Here is a 15,982-nt window from a genome sequence, read left to right as displayed (position 1 = left end):
CTGAATAAACAGTCTTGACCTAGGACACGAAATTCTCCTCCCCTATGTCTCACTCTGTCCCCCTTCTTGTGATCAGCCTGATTATGCATTCGACATTTTTTTGGTTAAAATTTATTTTTTGGCTTGGAGTACATTAGACATATTTGATATAATACTGAATACGTGCTATGATATTTATCTGTAATTTTGTTTCACATATTATTTGGTCGTTGTGTAAAATTAATATCGACGCCCTTCAGCTGTCTACTTTACTCCACCTGTATTTCAACACGTTGAAACCGGTTCGCCGACGCAACTGCTCCAGTCTGTTCGGAACTTTGTTTGCAACTTCAAAAATACCAACTACGGCTCGCTGAACTTCGTTCACACCTATGTAAAATGTTGACTTAAAAAGGAATTTTCACTATTAGAGGCAATATGAACCACGCTCGTGAAGGGCGAGGAAGGCTTGGTGCTTCAGACGTGTCATAACTGGAAGACGCTCTCTAACTTTGCTGAATCGCTAAATGGTAATTAACTCAAGTCACCGTGTATTAAACGGATGAGAACTTTCCAGAACTCCAGAAGCTCTTACCTCCTTTGTTAATTGTTCCATGCGTGCTTTTTGATTATATTTTTTGTGGCATTGAATTTTCAACAGAATTTTCGGCGATTGCACTTTTATCGCATGCACTGGGTAAATATGGAGCTGCAGCGCACTGATTTTTTTTTGTAGCGTGTTTTTTGTGGTTCTCTGCGCCACGTTTTTCGTTTATTAATGGGTTTATCAGGTTAGGCGTTCAACACTTTTTTCTTAAATACAAGTCACCTCAATAAGTAGCCTTCGAATTTTGGCCTTTAGGTTCACAGCCTGATTCTGAGAGAGATCACATTAGACAGATTTAAGACGTCTGATAAATGTTTTCTTCAAATGGACCAGCTGAAGTGCTCTCAGGCAACAATGCTTATGGTACTGAAGGAATTCCGCAGAAAAGACATACTCACCATTGGAAGGATTCATATCCAATCTTCCAGCAAACAGAGGCCAAAGTCCAAGCCATCTTTTAGCTGGCGGCTCAAGAATGGCAGCGAGGTTAAAAATTCCCTCAGATAACTAAAGATGTTGAACTTTTTCTCCTCTGCCATCTCCCATCCGGAGGATTCATGGTAGAGTGATATTTGCTCTTCCTTTTTCTCCTGGGCTTCCTTGAAGGCAGCCATTTCTTCTGCGAGCCTCTTCTCCAGGGCTTCTCTTTCTTCTGTGATCTTTTTTATCAATTCCTCATTAGCGACCTTTTCCCGTTCCCTCTCTTTTTCGGATGCCACAAGTGCTTCAAATTCCTCTATGTACCTTTTGTGGGATTCCTCTAAGGCTGCCCTTTGCTCTTTGATCATTCTCTCGAATTCTTCTCTTTCTGTTCTTCTCTCTCTTTCTATCTGCTCAAACTTCTCCCTGTTCACTGTGTTAGCTTCGACAAATGCGCCGGAGTATTGTTCGATGGTCTGTAAAGAAATGCGTGGAGATTAGTTCTCTTTGGCTGGCGAAGAAGAACTGTGCCTCTTGACCCGCGGCGAGTCAAGGGCCGCACCCGCCAAACTGGCCGCGGTGTCTACGTGGTTAGAGCGCTCGGCTATTGATCCGGGGTACCGGGGTTCGAACCCGACCACGGCGGCCGCGTTTCGATGGGTGCGAAACGCAAAGGCGCCCGTGTGCTGTGCGATTTCAGTGCACGTTAAACGTCCCCAGGTGGTCGAAACTATTCCGGAGCCCTCCACTACGGCGCCTCTTATTTCCATTCTTCTTTCACTCTCTCCTTTATTCCTTCCCTTCCGGTGCGGTTCGGGTGTCAAGCGAGATATGTGAGACAGTTAATGCTTCATTTACTTTCCTCAAGAGCCAATTTTCGTTCTTGCACCCACCATTACTTTCATTCGCGTTTCCGGTCGCCTCCTTCGACCATCAGTATGATTCCATCAAACAACAGTGCGGCGCGCCGGTCGCCATTACATACGCGATATATGTAAACGTCGCGGTGGAAGGTGCAAGCACCAAGCCAAGACAGGCGACGGTAGAGTCGAGCACGCGTTCTGCATTTTGGCAGGGAGTGCCGAGTAGCCAGCTATCTTGTGGCCAGTGGTTACATAGCGCTGCCTTTCTGCGCAAAGTACTCCGGCGCACAGGTCGCACGTTGATGGCAGGACTGCTCACCTTTGTCTGTGAAAATCTTAAAAACTTGGGTATCTTATCAAGCACAGCGTTAGCGGGATGTTCAGAGGAATGTTTGTTCAGTTTTCCACACACAGGACATTTACGCGATCTGGCCTAGTGATAATCTGCAGAGCGACGAGCATAGCTCTCTCTGTATGCTGCATCCATGCCAGCCTATAAATGTAATTACTTCATCGAAATGGTGCTAGAAGTTATGCTGACAATGTCAACACAAGCTGCTGGTGCGAAATCCGCTTTATCGGCCATATTGAATGCGTTTGGTGTGGTTGATGCGAAGGAGGTTTCAGAAATCGCGCGTCTCATTTATATGCAACCAAGCTCAAGAACCGGAACTGCTTAGCTCTACCTCGACTATCGGTATGAATGGTACCGTCATGCGGCACAAAATGTCGCGGCCGGTTTTGATTTGTGCGCTCTCGTGCATGCCGGCACTTATGTAGCACACTTCAGCCTCTCTGAGTTTTCTCCTGTGCTCTCGGCAAGCACGCTTTTCTCCGCTGCAGCCTCAGTGACTCATTCTTTCATCTCATTTTCTCTTCGGCCTTCGCCACATCTTTTCCCTTCGTGACTATTTTTTTTCACCCCTCTGCTGTCTTCTGATGACACTGCCTTGCTGAGTCCCTCAGGGGATGAATTGCAAAGCATGATCGGAACGGAATGGCGCGTCTAAACATTAACATGCAGAAAACCAAAGTAATGTTCAAGAGTCTAGCAACGGAACAGCAGTTCACAACTGGTAGCGGGGTGCTGGAAGTGATAGATGAATATGTTTGCTTAAAGCAGGTAGTGACCCCTGATACAGGTCATGAGAAAGAAATGACTAGAAGAATAAGAATGGGGGAACGCATATAGCAGGTTCTCTCAGATCATGCATGACAGTTTGCCAATATCACTCAAGAGAAACAGATACAACAGCTGTTTCTTAACAATATTCACCCACGGGGCAGAAACGAAAAGTGTTCAGCTTAAGTTAGGGACCACACAGCGAGCCATGGAAAGGAAAATGATAGGTGGAACGTTAAGAGATCGAAAGCGGGCAGAGTGGGTGAGGGAACAAACGCGTCTTAAGGACATCTTGGTTGAAATGAAGAGTAAGAAATGGGCTTGGGCAGGACATTTAATGCGAAGGCAAGATATCCACTGGTACTTAAGAATAACGGAGTGGATTCCAAGAGAAGGCAAGCGCAGCAAGGGGCGGCAAGAAGTTAGGTGGGCGGATGAGCTTGAGAAGTTTTCGGGCGCAGGGTGGGCGCAGCTGGAAAAGGACAGTGGGCGAAGTCAGGTTGATGTTGATGACGATGTTAATGAATCAGTTCTCTCGACGGCGGATGTACCACGACGAAGCCCCTACAAACAAGTAATTAGTGGTTGTTGCCATAATAGAGTCGTGCGGTACCCGTAAATATATCTCGCAAGCAGCTGCGCATGGGTACTTCAGAGAGTAAAAAATGAGAGAGAATTTTTGCCCAAATTTTATAAGCAGACAAAAGCAGATTTACAAGAACGTTGGCTTGTATTGTTACTTTACGGTTTTCTTTGTAATGTTGGATTATCATGCTGTTTTTCTGCCGTAAGGGCGTATAGAGCATGCCGGATCTTACAAATGAGCTCGGAGAGTGGGGCAGTTTAGCCATTGGCACTTAAGAGGATCGAGGAAAGAACCCACCCCTGCATTGTGCTGCGGCTTGAGAGTTTGATCACGTCCGAGCAGTGTTCTTCGAGGCCTATAGTGGCCCTGCAGTCTGCCAGGAAATGCCTCCGCCATGCGTCTTTGTAGTCGGCAGTTAACTATGTATTACTTGGTCGTCCAAGTTCTCAAGCGCTTTGTATTATTCTGTCAGCTTCAAGAAATATGCGCTCCCAACACAATGTGGGACGGAGGCAAGCTCGAGTGGTGTCGTTCGGTCGACAATTCGCGGAAGAGCCATAAGTTCTTCACACGGACGCCGGAAGCTACCCAGACCACCAGGAAGCCATGCACCTAGCGACCATGAACCGGACCGGGGACCAACAAGTCTCAGGATCACTATAAAACTGATCGAGCAGGATAGCACGAGAAGCAGCTATTGCCCTTGCCATACACTGCACGTGTGTCGACACGGAGAAAGAGGAGATCAAAATCCGGACTTTCATAACCGACTCACAAGTGGCATGCGGACCCCTACGCCTCCGGCCTATTGTGAAAAGAGGAATGACATGTCCTCCATCATTGTTCCGCGGACACATTTTCCCCCGTTCGACTCGTCTGTACACCAGGCGGCGCTTTTCTTCCAGGCAACGAGTGCGCCCACGCGCTCGCCCGAGACCTCACCCACCGGGCACGGTCCTAACAGATCTGTCCGGGGGATTTACAGACGAACATCACAACGTGACAAACCATCACCCAGACAACCTTCAACATGTACGCTCATCCTTGAGCACTATAGACATCAAAAAAGCACACTTGCCCCCCCCCCCCTCTCCCCCCCCCCGGCCACACAAATTCCTCAGTACAGCTTCAGGCGCACGCTTCCCAAACGACAACAACAAACATCTTTCATTCCCCACAAAATATTCTAGCTGCTGCCTAGCTTTCAACAGTCCGATACCCACGCTCTTCCACTGGGCCACTAACTACCCAGCCTCCACCTTACTTTTTCCGCTTGCGAGGATGTTCTGTCTAGCACAGATGCGCAAGATCAGCAACGGCTGATAAGCGCGGGTGAGCACGATAGCGACTGCCAAAGGATTCCTGGACTTAGGAAATCACCAAATTTGTCCGCCTCCTGCTCCTCACTTCTTTTGGGATGTTCATACTTTCCCTCCAGCTTGTGAGCCTTCTGTTGGAAACAAGAGTCACAAAGCACCTTTATAGATTTATGTTGATATTAACGGCCGTCTGGTCATCATCGACATACGTTCAAAAGATACTTCGCTCCGGCGGAGCATCCATTTTTCATTTACGGTCAGGACAATACCTATGAATGTGACCTTCTCGCCGACTTCAAAAAGAGGTAATTTATAGTCATGCTGAATCTCTCGCCAATTCTATACCATCCTGACGGACGGTTTTGTGCACTCCATAATGCCTTCTGATTTCGACTCAAAGTCGCCATTAGACAAACTTCGCCTGCAGTATCTGGTATAAGCAGCGAAACTCCAGGAAAATCGATTTTCATTGGACCTCTATTGGCTTCTATCACAGGTTTGATTCGCAGGTAAAAAATAAGTGGATATATTTCTCCCAGAAGCTCTGGGATGTTCAACAGTTGTCCCACGTTAGCAGGGCACTTAGTACTACCCACCTTTCTTCTAATTCGGCCTCCTGTGCACCGCCCTGACGTTCTACGATGTTTTCTTTGAAAGAAAGCTTAAATCGTGTGTTCCTAAACTGCGACCACACGCAGTAGGGCAGCGCAAAATTCACGACGCGACGCGATCTCTGTGCTTAAATTCTACGATTAGGTAGCTGCATCATTTACCTTCAGCATTTTACTGAGCTGTCATTGCGCACTACTTCTTCCGAAAAGCTTTGCTGGCAGCTGTAGGAGTGCGAGATATAAAGCGAAGAAGGATAAGGTGAGTGGCGTGCCACCCTCGACTTATACATTTTATCTTTTTCTCCTCCGCTACGGTTCCACGTACACAGTGCTGGCCAAGTACCGTAGACGCAAACGTGGTTAGCCGTGGAGAATTGGTTCTTGAGGAATTTAAAAGCGCAGTAACAGTCTCACTTCTCGGTGGACACCTCAACAGCACCGCGAGGTAAGGAAGGAAGGTGCGGGTGGAAGAACACTAGCCAGCACGCGCCAGACATAGCTGTAGCCTGCTTATATACTCATCCATTTGGGCGCACCTAAGCCATGACCGCAGGCAACCAATACAGAAAGCAGTATCAGCAGTGGTTATTCAGCCCTTTGGTGTACACCAGGTAATGCTCACTGACGACAGGTTAATTGTTTCTTACCATGAGTAAGGCTGAAAACAAAAACAGAACACGAATTCATGAAGAAGCCTCGCACCCTAACGGTACACATGCGCAATATTTTTGGAGAAAATTTCGAATGTAGAAAAACTGTAAGTTACTAGTACAGAAATGTTGATGGTAAGGGTCCATCCTTCCGATAAGTCTGCCATAGAAAACCAATGAGGCCTGCTTTTGACGATAGCAAAAACGATAGTACCAAAAAAAATGCAAGCCAGCCGACAGTGTATGCCGCCACTGCTTTGGCTACATTAAAAAATTGCGCTCAGAAAGTCTCGTCCGTTCAAAAATGCTTTTGTCCAAAACTGTTGGGTGTGAACCTGGCTGCTAACTGACTGCTATCTGCTGGAAATTTAACACTATATACCAGTTTATTTACATTTCCATTGTTGCGAGACAAGAGGCATTTAAGTCTTGAAGAGGATGAGGAGGAATGTAAAGGAGGAGGTTTGAGGGAGAACCACGAATCACGAGAGAGTAGCTCGGATTGCACGATGGCGTGCTAAATTGGCGTTCGCTTGGGTTAGGCTGAACAACTTCTTCCTGTGTGCGCTGTGCTTACAATTTCTCATAAAAGGCAAATTTCTGCACCGGCCAATGAGCAATGTCATCTCTAAGCTTTCTGGTCATTGGTAGTGCCGAGAATCATAATTACTGCCGAATTTTATTAACAATGCGAAACACTGCTGTTTAAACTGACCACCTGCAATCGGACAACTTCTATCGGCTTCTGCCTCTTGACAGTCCAGAAAGTGAGCGCACTGCAGTTGCAAGAATACTCTTGAAGCTTTTAGAGTATGCTGGCTTCATAAAACGGAGGCTCTAGAGTGTTTTGTCTTTCCGATTTGACCGAGTTGCTAAAGTGAAGCAATTGCTAACAGCCTGTGACATGTAACAGGGAGCATAAACAAAATTATGAATGAAAGAGATTTGAATACGAAGAGGTTGGCGATAAGGATGACGTGGATTAACCGAAGACTAAAGAAGATGAAGAAGAAGCATTCGGTGAGGTGGAGAGAGATGATTGATGGAGAAGAGGAGAAGGAGAAGACGACGACAAGGCTTACGTGGACAACCGCCAAGGCTTTAAAGAGCGAGGGACAGCGAGGCAGGGGTGGGAAGAACAGAGAAGCGGAGGCTCTGGCCGGTCAGGGACTCTTCAGCGGGAAGAGAGTGACGCCGGCTACTGCTGCGGTGAGCTCGCGTTCTGCGGCTTCGCATCATGGACTTCTTGCCGTTCCTGAGCCCGTTCTGGGGATTTAACTGAGGACGCTACCACCTGCTGCAGCCAGGGGTGCCTCCAGCGCGGTTGCCACCCATCCGGGTGCTGCCCCCAGCGCCAACATCACCGTCATCACCTCCAAGAGGCGCTTGGACAGGAAGCTTGTACGACGCAGCCAGCGACACCGCCAGCGACGCCAGCCTCGGCACGTCGAACGGCATCTTGGCGCCGGCTACTGGACCTATGCATCATCGCATCCGCATCGAAGCAACCGTGAGCATGAACGCTGGCCGCTAACAGTAGCACGCTAGCAGTAGACGCTAGTAGCAGTGTTCAAAGGTGGTGTGTATTGATAGTCTGTGTTTTGTGCTAGTTTTGTGTGCTAGCGTTTCTGTCACGTAGGGTGTATTAAATGTGCGTCTGTGTGGGTAGACCTGTCGCTTAGTTCACTCTTTCGGTCTGAGTGTTCTCCGGGGAGATCCGTGATAAAGATAAGTGGCGAGCCTGCCATGATTCATTTCCTTTTTCTTTTTGCTTTGTCTCAGATCTTTCCGATTTCTCGACGGCAGAAAGGATGAATTTGGCAAAAACGTTAGAACTGGCGCTCAAGCTAGGGTTAAGCAAGGAAGAGTGGAAGCGTCTGTATGCCGAGGAGGGAAAAAGGGAGGAAAGGGCGCAGGCAAGCGCAGACGCTCGCCAAGCAGATGAAGCAGATGAAAGAGCTCGCGAGGCAGAAGAGCGAGAGGCTAGAAGAGCTCGCGAGGTAGAAGAACAGGAGAAAAGAAGGATAGAACGGGAGGAGTTTCTTCTGTGCAAACAGGTGCATGTCGCGGGAGGACATGAGGAGATCACGGACAGTGATCAGTGTTCCTTAGCGGGTAGAGAATCTCCTAGACCGGCTGAGCTTGTCCAAGGAAGCTGATGGCTCCTTTCGATGACAAAAGAGATTATCTGGACGCATATCTGCAACGATTCGAGCGGATAGCTTTGGGGCAAGGCTGGGAGCGCAGTGAATGGGCCACGGCATTGAGCATGTGTTTAGTCGGAGAGGCGCTGTATGTGTTTGGAAGGATGCCCGCTGCTGATTCCATGGACTACGAGAAAGTAAAAAAGGCGCTCCTCCAAAGATTCAGACTTACGGCAGAGGGTTTTCGTGAGAGATTTCGCACCGCGAAACCTGAGGATTCATAACCCGCTTAGAAGTTTTCCTGCAGACTGTCCAACTATTTTGATAGGTGGCTTGATATGTAAAACACAGCAAAAAAGTTTTGAAGGAGTGCGTGACAAGCTGGTCACAGAGAAATTTTTAGCATGTTACAGCTCAAAGCTAGCGCTATTCCTGAAAGAAAGTTGTGTTCATTGCAAGCGTTTGCCGACACTGCAGACCAATTTCTCGAGGCTCAAGGGTTGAGAAATATGAGTAAGGCAAGAGAGGAAACACAAAAGGTCCCAGAGACAGATGCGACAAACCCAAGACCATATGGTTGTGTATCTAAGGCGCCAGTAAGGTGTTTTCTCTGCGGCAAGGTGGGACACCGTGCAGTTGACTGTCGGACTAGTAGCGTTGCCCAAAAGACACAGGTTGTGTGTCAAAGCTGTAAGAGGAGGGGTCATACTCAGGATGAGTGCCGATACAGAATTCAGGACCGAGCTGCATGCGTTGTCGACTCTCGGGCAGATCTTGTCACACCTCCTGAAATCCACAGTTAAAAGGAGAGCACACGCCGCTGGGAAATGAGGCAGTGAGTGGAACACCCAAGTCGAAAGCAGCAATGCCAGTGGTGGTTGGGCAAATAGGGGACCCTTATATTGGTGCTTAGAGACAGCGGAGCTAACACAGTTTTGATTCTTAGAAGCCTGGTGAAGGACGAGGATCTTACAGGGGAAGCATCGGCCGTCGCTGTTGTAGATAGCACAGTAAGGTACCTTCCCCAAGCCAGGATTCTAGTGTCCACGCCATATTATAGTGGAAAGGTAGTGGCAAAATGCGTAGACCAACCCATTTACGATCTCATCTTGGGAGACATTACGGGTGCAAGAAGTGTCGAAGACCCCGATCCCGAGTGGAGGATGCTCGACGTTGAAGAACACCCAAAGGAGGAAAGGCCCGAGACAGCTCAGACAGGTGATGGGGCAATCAGTTTCTCGACGGCAATGGAGACAAGAGCTCAAGCGACCGCCAGAGTAACGCAGCGTCCGCTATCTACTCCTGTTACGATGTGTCTCAGCGTAACACCGGGCGAAATTGCAATTAGGCAAATAGAAGACCCGAGCTTGAAACTCTGCTTCGAAAGAGTTGGGGAAAAAGTGAAAAGAAAAAAAGAGTCGTACGTCATTCGAATATCAATTGGTAAAAAGTCTTCTGCACAGGGAATGCATCTTTAGCTCAGGAAGGTGGGTTCAGCAGCTGGTGTTACCGAGCGATATGCGAGAGACAGTGCTACGCTTAGGACATGACGCCATTATGGCCGGACACCAGGGTGTTCAAAAAACGGTGTCTAGGATCACCGAGGAGTTCTTCTGGGCAGGTGTACAGAGTGACTTTAAACGCTTTGTTCGTTCATGTGACGTGTGCCAGCGCACAGTTCCGAAAGGAAGGGTTGGTCCCGTACCTTTGGGCAAAATACCAGCCATCGACCTACCATTTCAGAGTGGCTATTGATATTGTTGGGCTTACCTCTCCAGTTTCCGCCAAAGGCAATAGATATGTGCTTACACTGGTTGAAGTAGCCACTCGTTATCCTGACGCTATTCCATTGAAGGCTATTGACAGTATCCAAGTGGCGGAGGGTCTTGTGGAGATGTTCTCGCGTTATGGGTTCCCGAGGAAAGTTTTGAGTGACAGGGGCTCAAACTTCACATGGGAACTAATGAAGGAGGTTGACCGCCTTTTGTCAGTAAGGCAGGTACTGACAACGCCTCACCATCCCATGTGCAATGGGCTTGTAGAGCGGTTCAACGGCACCCTCAAAAATATGATAAAGAAAATGTGCCAGGAGAGACCTACTGATTGGGATAGATATCACCAAGCTCTTTTGTTCGGTCACCGCGAAGTACCGCAAACGAGTCTTGGTTTCTCGCCCTTTGAGATGTCGTATGGGAGAACCGTTAGAGGTCCACTTACAATACTCAAGGAGCTGTGGGCTAATAAGGAGATACATATACATATGTTCTTGAGTTGCGGGAAAAGCTGGAGAAAACATGCAGGCTGGCACATCATGGCCTGGAAAGGGCGCGCGAACGCTATAAGGGATACTATGACAAGAAAGCCACTCACAGGAGTTTGAATCCGGGCGACAAGGTTCTTATCCTGCTACCCACGGATCATAAGTTTGTGATGCAGTGCAAGGGCCCTTACCTTGTGACGCAGAATAATTATGACATGGTTTATGAGATATTGATAGATGAAACAAAGGTTTTCCATGTAAACATTTTGAATAATTATGAAGAAAAAGGTCCCGTACGGCGGTGCACCCCCAAGGTAGCATGCTCAGTAGCGACCGAGGAGACAGGTGATATTGCCGAGGTGCCCACGAGCAGTGGGAAGAAAAGAGTAGGATGGAATAAGGCACTATTGAACCGCGATTTGAATGAAGACAGACGATCACAGCTCTACTCTAAATAAAGGGGAAGGTGTGTTAAGATGTGCGGGGCAAAATGGAGGCCATACGTTGCAAATTAGACCTCTCTACTGATAGAGCCAACTAAACGGCTCTAGCTATCTCGGGAATGTATCTTCTTGGTGTTGCTCATTTGCTGTTGTTGTTGCTATTGTTATGTGATTATACAAGGAAGTGCGTTGTGGACATTAACATGTTTATTAAAGACTCTGTATGGACAACGACTGTAGGGTTCGGCGCGCTGTCGCGTCTTTTTGTACATGTGTTGCGAATATTCCGTGAGAGGGCAGTGACCTAGGCTGCGCGTCCGGTTTTGTTTTATTTTGTTTTGCTTTGGTGCACGCCGTTAGAAGGGGACTCATGCCTTTTTGGTTAGTCTCCCCATTCGTCCTTGTGGTTTTCTTCGCCGCTCCGGACGGCGGGGCTATCTTCCGGCCTCGACCTTGGACCCCTGTCCCCTTGGCGAAGGATTGCGAGACCACCTAGGGAGGAACTCGGGGCTAAGGGAAAACGCTTGCATCAGTTCTGAGCTTTCCTATTCGTCAAAACTGATGAGCTGCAGTTAGCAATTTATTTTTACGTGTGGAAAGGGGCGCGGGCATCTTCGGGGTGTACCCGCGATGGGAGCGGCGCCCGTGTGCTTTTGTTTCTAGCTACTCCTAGCTGGCAGGCGCTCGGTCTGGCCGAGTGCGGAGGGAGTGACCGTTGAGAGCTGGTGCAAGGCACGCCAGTTTTGACTGTTGGGACGCGGTGTCCCTAGCCCCTGTGCAGGCGGTCGACTAAGCCGGCCGCGGATAGTTGTGGCCGTATACTGACTTTTGTTTGTACTCATCTGTAAATAGCCTGTATAAAAGTTCGTTTCTCACTAAATCGCTTCGCCTGCAAGTCATATCATCGAGAAGCCTTCAAGCGGTGCATCCAGTTTCTGGAAATCACCGGACCAACACCACCGGCAAACCGTTACTACGACAGTGGGTTATTAATGTTCCGAAAATGCAGTTTGGTGTGCTGTGTTAGTAGTGTGCTTTTGGTGTGTGTGCTGGACAACTGCGGTGTGTTGGGTGCTGGGTCCAGAATCGTCACAAAAGATAGTCGGTTGGCCGGATGGCTTGAAGATGAGGATGACGTGAGCAGTTTTTCATGGAAAAAGCCTTGAGAGAGGGGCTTTGTCACATATAAAAGGGAGTCTAAAATAAAATTATGAAGGAAAGAGGTGTGAAGAAGACGAAGAGGTTGGCGATAAGAATGACGTGGATTAACCGAAGGCTAAAGATGATGAAGAAGAAGCATTAGGTGAGTTGAAGAGAGATGATTGGTGGAGAAGAGAAGAAGAGGACGCCAAGGCTATAAGAAGACGAGGGATTGCGAGGCACGGGTGGGAAGAACAGAGAAGCGGATGCTCCGGCCGGTCAGGGACGCTTCGGCGGGAAGAGAGCGACGCCGGCTACTGCTCCGGTGAGCTCGCGTTCTACGGCTTCGCATAGTGGACTTCCTGCCGTTCCTGAGCCCGTTCCGGGGAGTTTACTGAGGATGCTACCACCTGCTACAGCAAGGGGTGTCTCCAGCGCTGTTGGCACGAATCCGCGTGGTGCCCCAACGCAAACATCACCGGCACTACCTCCACCGGCGCTCGGACTGGGAGCTTGCACGACGCAGCCAGCGACACCGCCAGCGATGCCAGCCTCTGCACGCCGAACGCCATTTCGACGCCGGCTATTGGACCCATGCAAAATCGCATCCACGTCGAACCAACCGTGAGCACGAATTCCGATCCCTAACAGTAGAACGCTAGCAGTAAACGCTAGTAGCAGTGTCCCCGTGACATGCGTATTGATAGTTTTTATGTTTTGTGTTTGTTTTGTTAGTTTTGTGTCCTAGCATTTGTATTACGTAGGGTGTATTAGGTGTGTGTATGTGTGGGTACACCTGTCGCCTAGTCCATTTTTTCGGTTTGAGTGTTCTCCAGGGAGATCCGTGATACAGACTCACCGTACCAGTTCTCCGCTTGCGGATCAAAATTATCGCTGTTATAAAATACACAGGGAGACGGAATGACAGTGTTTATAGCAACAAAGTGGGTGAGCTTTCAGCGAGTCAGAACGACTTAGCTCAGCTGCCACTTTACCGAGTTCCCACAAAACCCCGATTCAATACTGAACTGTTCTGTATAGATTCTGATCAGGGCACTGCTTTGGCACATTGTATGGCCACGAAGTTTAATTGATGCCCTAAGTCATATCTCGTTTTTAAGTGTTTTTAATGATCTAAAACCTGGCTAGACTTTACTGTTCATGCATGAGGATAGGACTGTGCTGTGATGGTTCTACTCAGCTGTGTCTCAATATGTAAATTGACACAGTGAATCCTGCATGTTCGCCTGGCGCTGACCTAAATCACGCGCCGCCTCGAAAAGAGGAAGTGGAGGTGACAGCAATCTGGAGCGGTGGTCAAGGCTATTCCCCCGCGGTGGGTATGTGCCAGCATTGTTTGAGGCCTACCTACCTACCTTCGGCGAAGCGCGCCGCTGTTTCTTGTGATCTGTTATCTCCCTCATTCACGCGGGACATATTGGTGCAGGTTTGCTGGGTAGCGCACCCCATGCTCCGGATTCCTCCAGGAATCCGAGGCTCCAGCCAACCTGAATCTTCTAAAGTCGAGGTTGCGCCCACCCACCCAGGTAGCCGGAGGCTGCAAGGACTGCAACCAGAGTTCGGCCTCTGCAGACTCGTCCGACCGTGAGGACACTGACCTCGGATGCAGAGCGACCATCAGTTTCCACGCAAACCCATGCCGGATGCCATCGCTTCTCCGCCCGCCGTGATGCGGCAGCCACGCGATCGCACACCTTCCAAGGTTTTCCAGGCGAGGACCCGGAGGACTGGCTTGAGAAGTTCCAGCGTGTAGTCCAATAGAACAGGTGCGCTGAGGATTCGAAGCTGCAGCCGATAGAACAGGTGCGCTGAGGATTCGAAGCTGCAGCACATGTTGTTTTCGCTGCTGGGTGCAGCTCGTACTTGGTTCGAAAACCGAGAGGCAACAATAACAGCGTGGAGTTCTTTCAAGACTCAGTTTTTTTCAGGCTTTTACCACCGTCCTCCGGAAAGAACGTCCTGAGCTGCTCCTCCAGGCGCGCGTCCAACTACCAAACGAGACCGTCCTCGTTTACACCAAGGGCACGGAGAAGCTCTTCCGCCGGGTGATCCCAACATGTCCGAAGAGAAGAAGCTGCGCTATCTTATGAGGGGCATGAAGGAGCAGGTCTTTGTTGGTTTAGTTCGAAGCCCGCCTTGTAAGATGGAGGCTGTGCGTCCATGAATACGGCATGACAGTGGCGTACAAGCCCTGCCAGAAGCACTCGGACGCCGATTGCCTTTCGCGCGCCCCGGTCAATTCCCCAACGGAGGACGCTAACTGTGACGACGACATCACCTTAAATGCGATCAGTGCAACGAGCCTCGCTGAAAAACATTACGACGACCCGTAACTTCGGCACCTCATGGAGTTTCTTTACGGTACCCGCCCGACTGCCCGAAGGCTTTCAAGCACTCGGTAGCGCCACTCTGTGTTCGCCATGGTGCCCTCGTGAAGAAAAATTTCGCTGCAAACAATCAGCAATACCTTATTGTCATACCGGCTAGCCTACATGACGAAATCTTTCAAGATTCACACGATCAACCGACTTCCGGACATTTGGGTGTAGCCCGCAGGCTTGTATGGATCAAACAGAAGTATTACTGGCTCCTCCTTCAGTAGGACGTTGCACACTACGTCAGAACATGCCAAGGCTGTCAGCGGCGCTAAGTGCTCTCAACAAAATCAGCCGTATTCTTTAAGCCTATACCATCACCACGCGGCCTTTCCAGCAGATTGGGGTGGACATGCCGGGCCCATTCCTTCTTTCTCATTCGGGGAACAATTCGGTTATCGTGGCAACTGACTACTTGACACGATAGGCGTGAACATCAGTGCTGCTAAGCGCCACAGCCCTCGACGTGGAAAAATTCTTCGTCCATCAGATCATTTTGCGTCACGGTTCACCATGGATGCTAATCACAGACAGCGGTACAGCATTCATGGCTGATCTCCTACAGCAGATTTTATGCCACAGTCGTACAAACCACCGTAAGAGGGCATCCTACAACCCTCAAACGAAAGGTTTAACGGTACGATTGAACGAAACGCTAGCTGGCATGCTCTCAATGTATGTCTCCGTTCAGCACAGACCTTGGGACGAAGTACTCCAATACGTCACCATCGCATACAATACAGCCGTACAAGGAACGACAAACATACCACCGTTCCGTCTCGTTTCCGGCCGCGACATGACCACGATGCTGGACGCCATTCTACCGCATGTGAAGGATATCGACCTTAATGCGGGTCTTCCCACCTAGCTGCTCCTCTCCGAAGAAGCTCGTCAGCTGGACAGAGTGCGGATTCTCGACCAATAATGCTGAGATTCCCAACGCTATAACCTCCGACGCCGTGATGCTCGGTACACATCGGGATACCGTGCGTGAATCTGGTTTCCGATTTGCCGACGCGGACTTGGCGAGAAGCTCCTCTGCTTATAATTTCGACCATACAAAGTGATCAGACCAATTGGAGACCTCAGCTATGAGGTCGTTCCTGACGGCTGTCATTAGTCTCTGCGACCCCTGCACCATCAAGTGGTACACGTTGTCCGCCTCAAGCCTTACTACGAGCGGTAGAGCTGGACTTCCACGCGCACATCATGCTTCACTTCGTGAATTTTTTTAACATACATGCTACGGATCGGGATGATGCTCTTTCTTCCCGGGGAGCTAGTGACACAGTGAATTCCGCATTCGTTCATGATTAAACTGGGCGAAAGAAACAGGGACAAAAACAAGAAAACACGTACACACACACAGAGCAGACTTCTAACTCTTATTCGAAAAACGCTTTCGAGCATTCCTCTTAAATGCACCATTTCACCACGTGAC

General features: G+C 49.1%; 1 protein-coding gene and 1 pseudogene across 5 annotated transcripts in view; one reads left to right on the top strand and one right to left on the bottom strand.

The window, feature by feature from the left end:
• LOC144103840 (atlastin-1-like) overlaps positions 1-15,982 on the top strand; it is a 93,646-nt pseudogene that overhangs the window by 12,203 nt on the left and 65,461 nt on the right. The window lies entirely within an intron of this gene.
• The window catches only part of LOC144103839 (atlastin-1-like), a 30,805-nt gene that overhangs the window by 3,152 nt on the left and 11,671 nt on the right, over positions 1-15,982 (bottom strand). For 3 of the 4 annotated variants that reach the window (XM_077636541.1, XM_077636539.1, XM_077636540.1), the window contains exon 9: positions 985-1,482. The exons of the other annotated variant lie outside the window; for it this stretch is intronic. In XM_077636541.1, coding sequence (XP_077492667.1) covers positions 997-1,482 — 486 coding nt within the window. In that variant the 3' untranslated portion in view covers positions 985-996. The remainder of the gene's footprint in view (positions 1-984; positions 1,483-15,982) is intronic. 4 annotated transcript variants of the gene reach the window in all.

Source organism: Amblyomma americanum, chromosome 9 (assembly GCF_052857255.1).
Source record: "Amblyomma americanum isolate KBUSLIRL-KWMA chromosome 9, ASM5285725v1, whole genome shotgun sequence".
In the NCBI taxonomy this organism is placed as follows: domain Eukaryota; kingdom Metazoa; phylum Arthropoda; class Arachnida; order Ixodida; family Ixodidae; genus Amblyomma; species Amblyomma americanum.
Note: the sequence above shows the minus strand (reverse complement) of the source record. Positions and strands in the feature narration are given on the sequence as shown.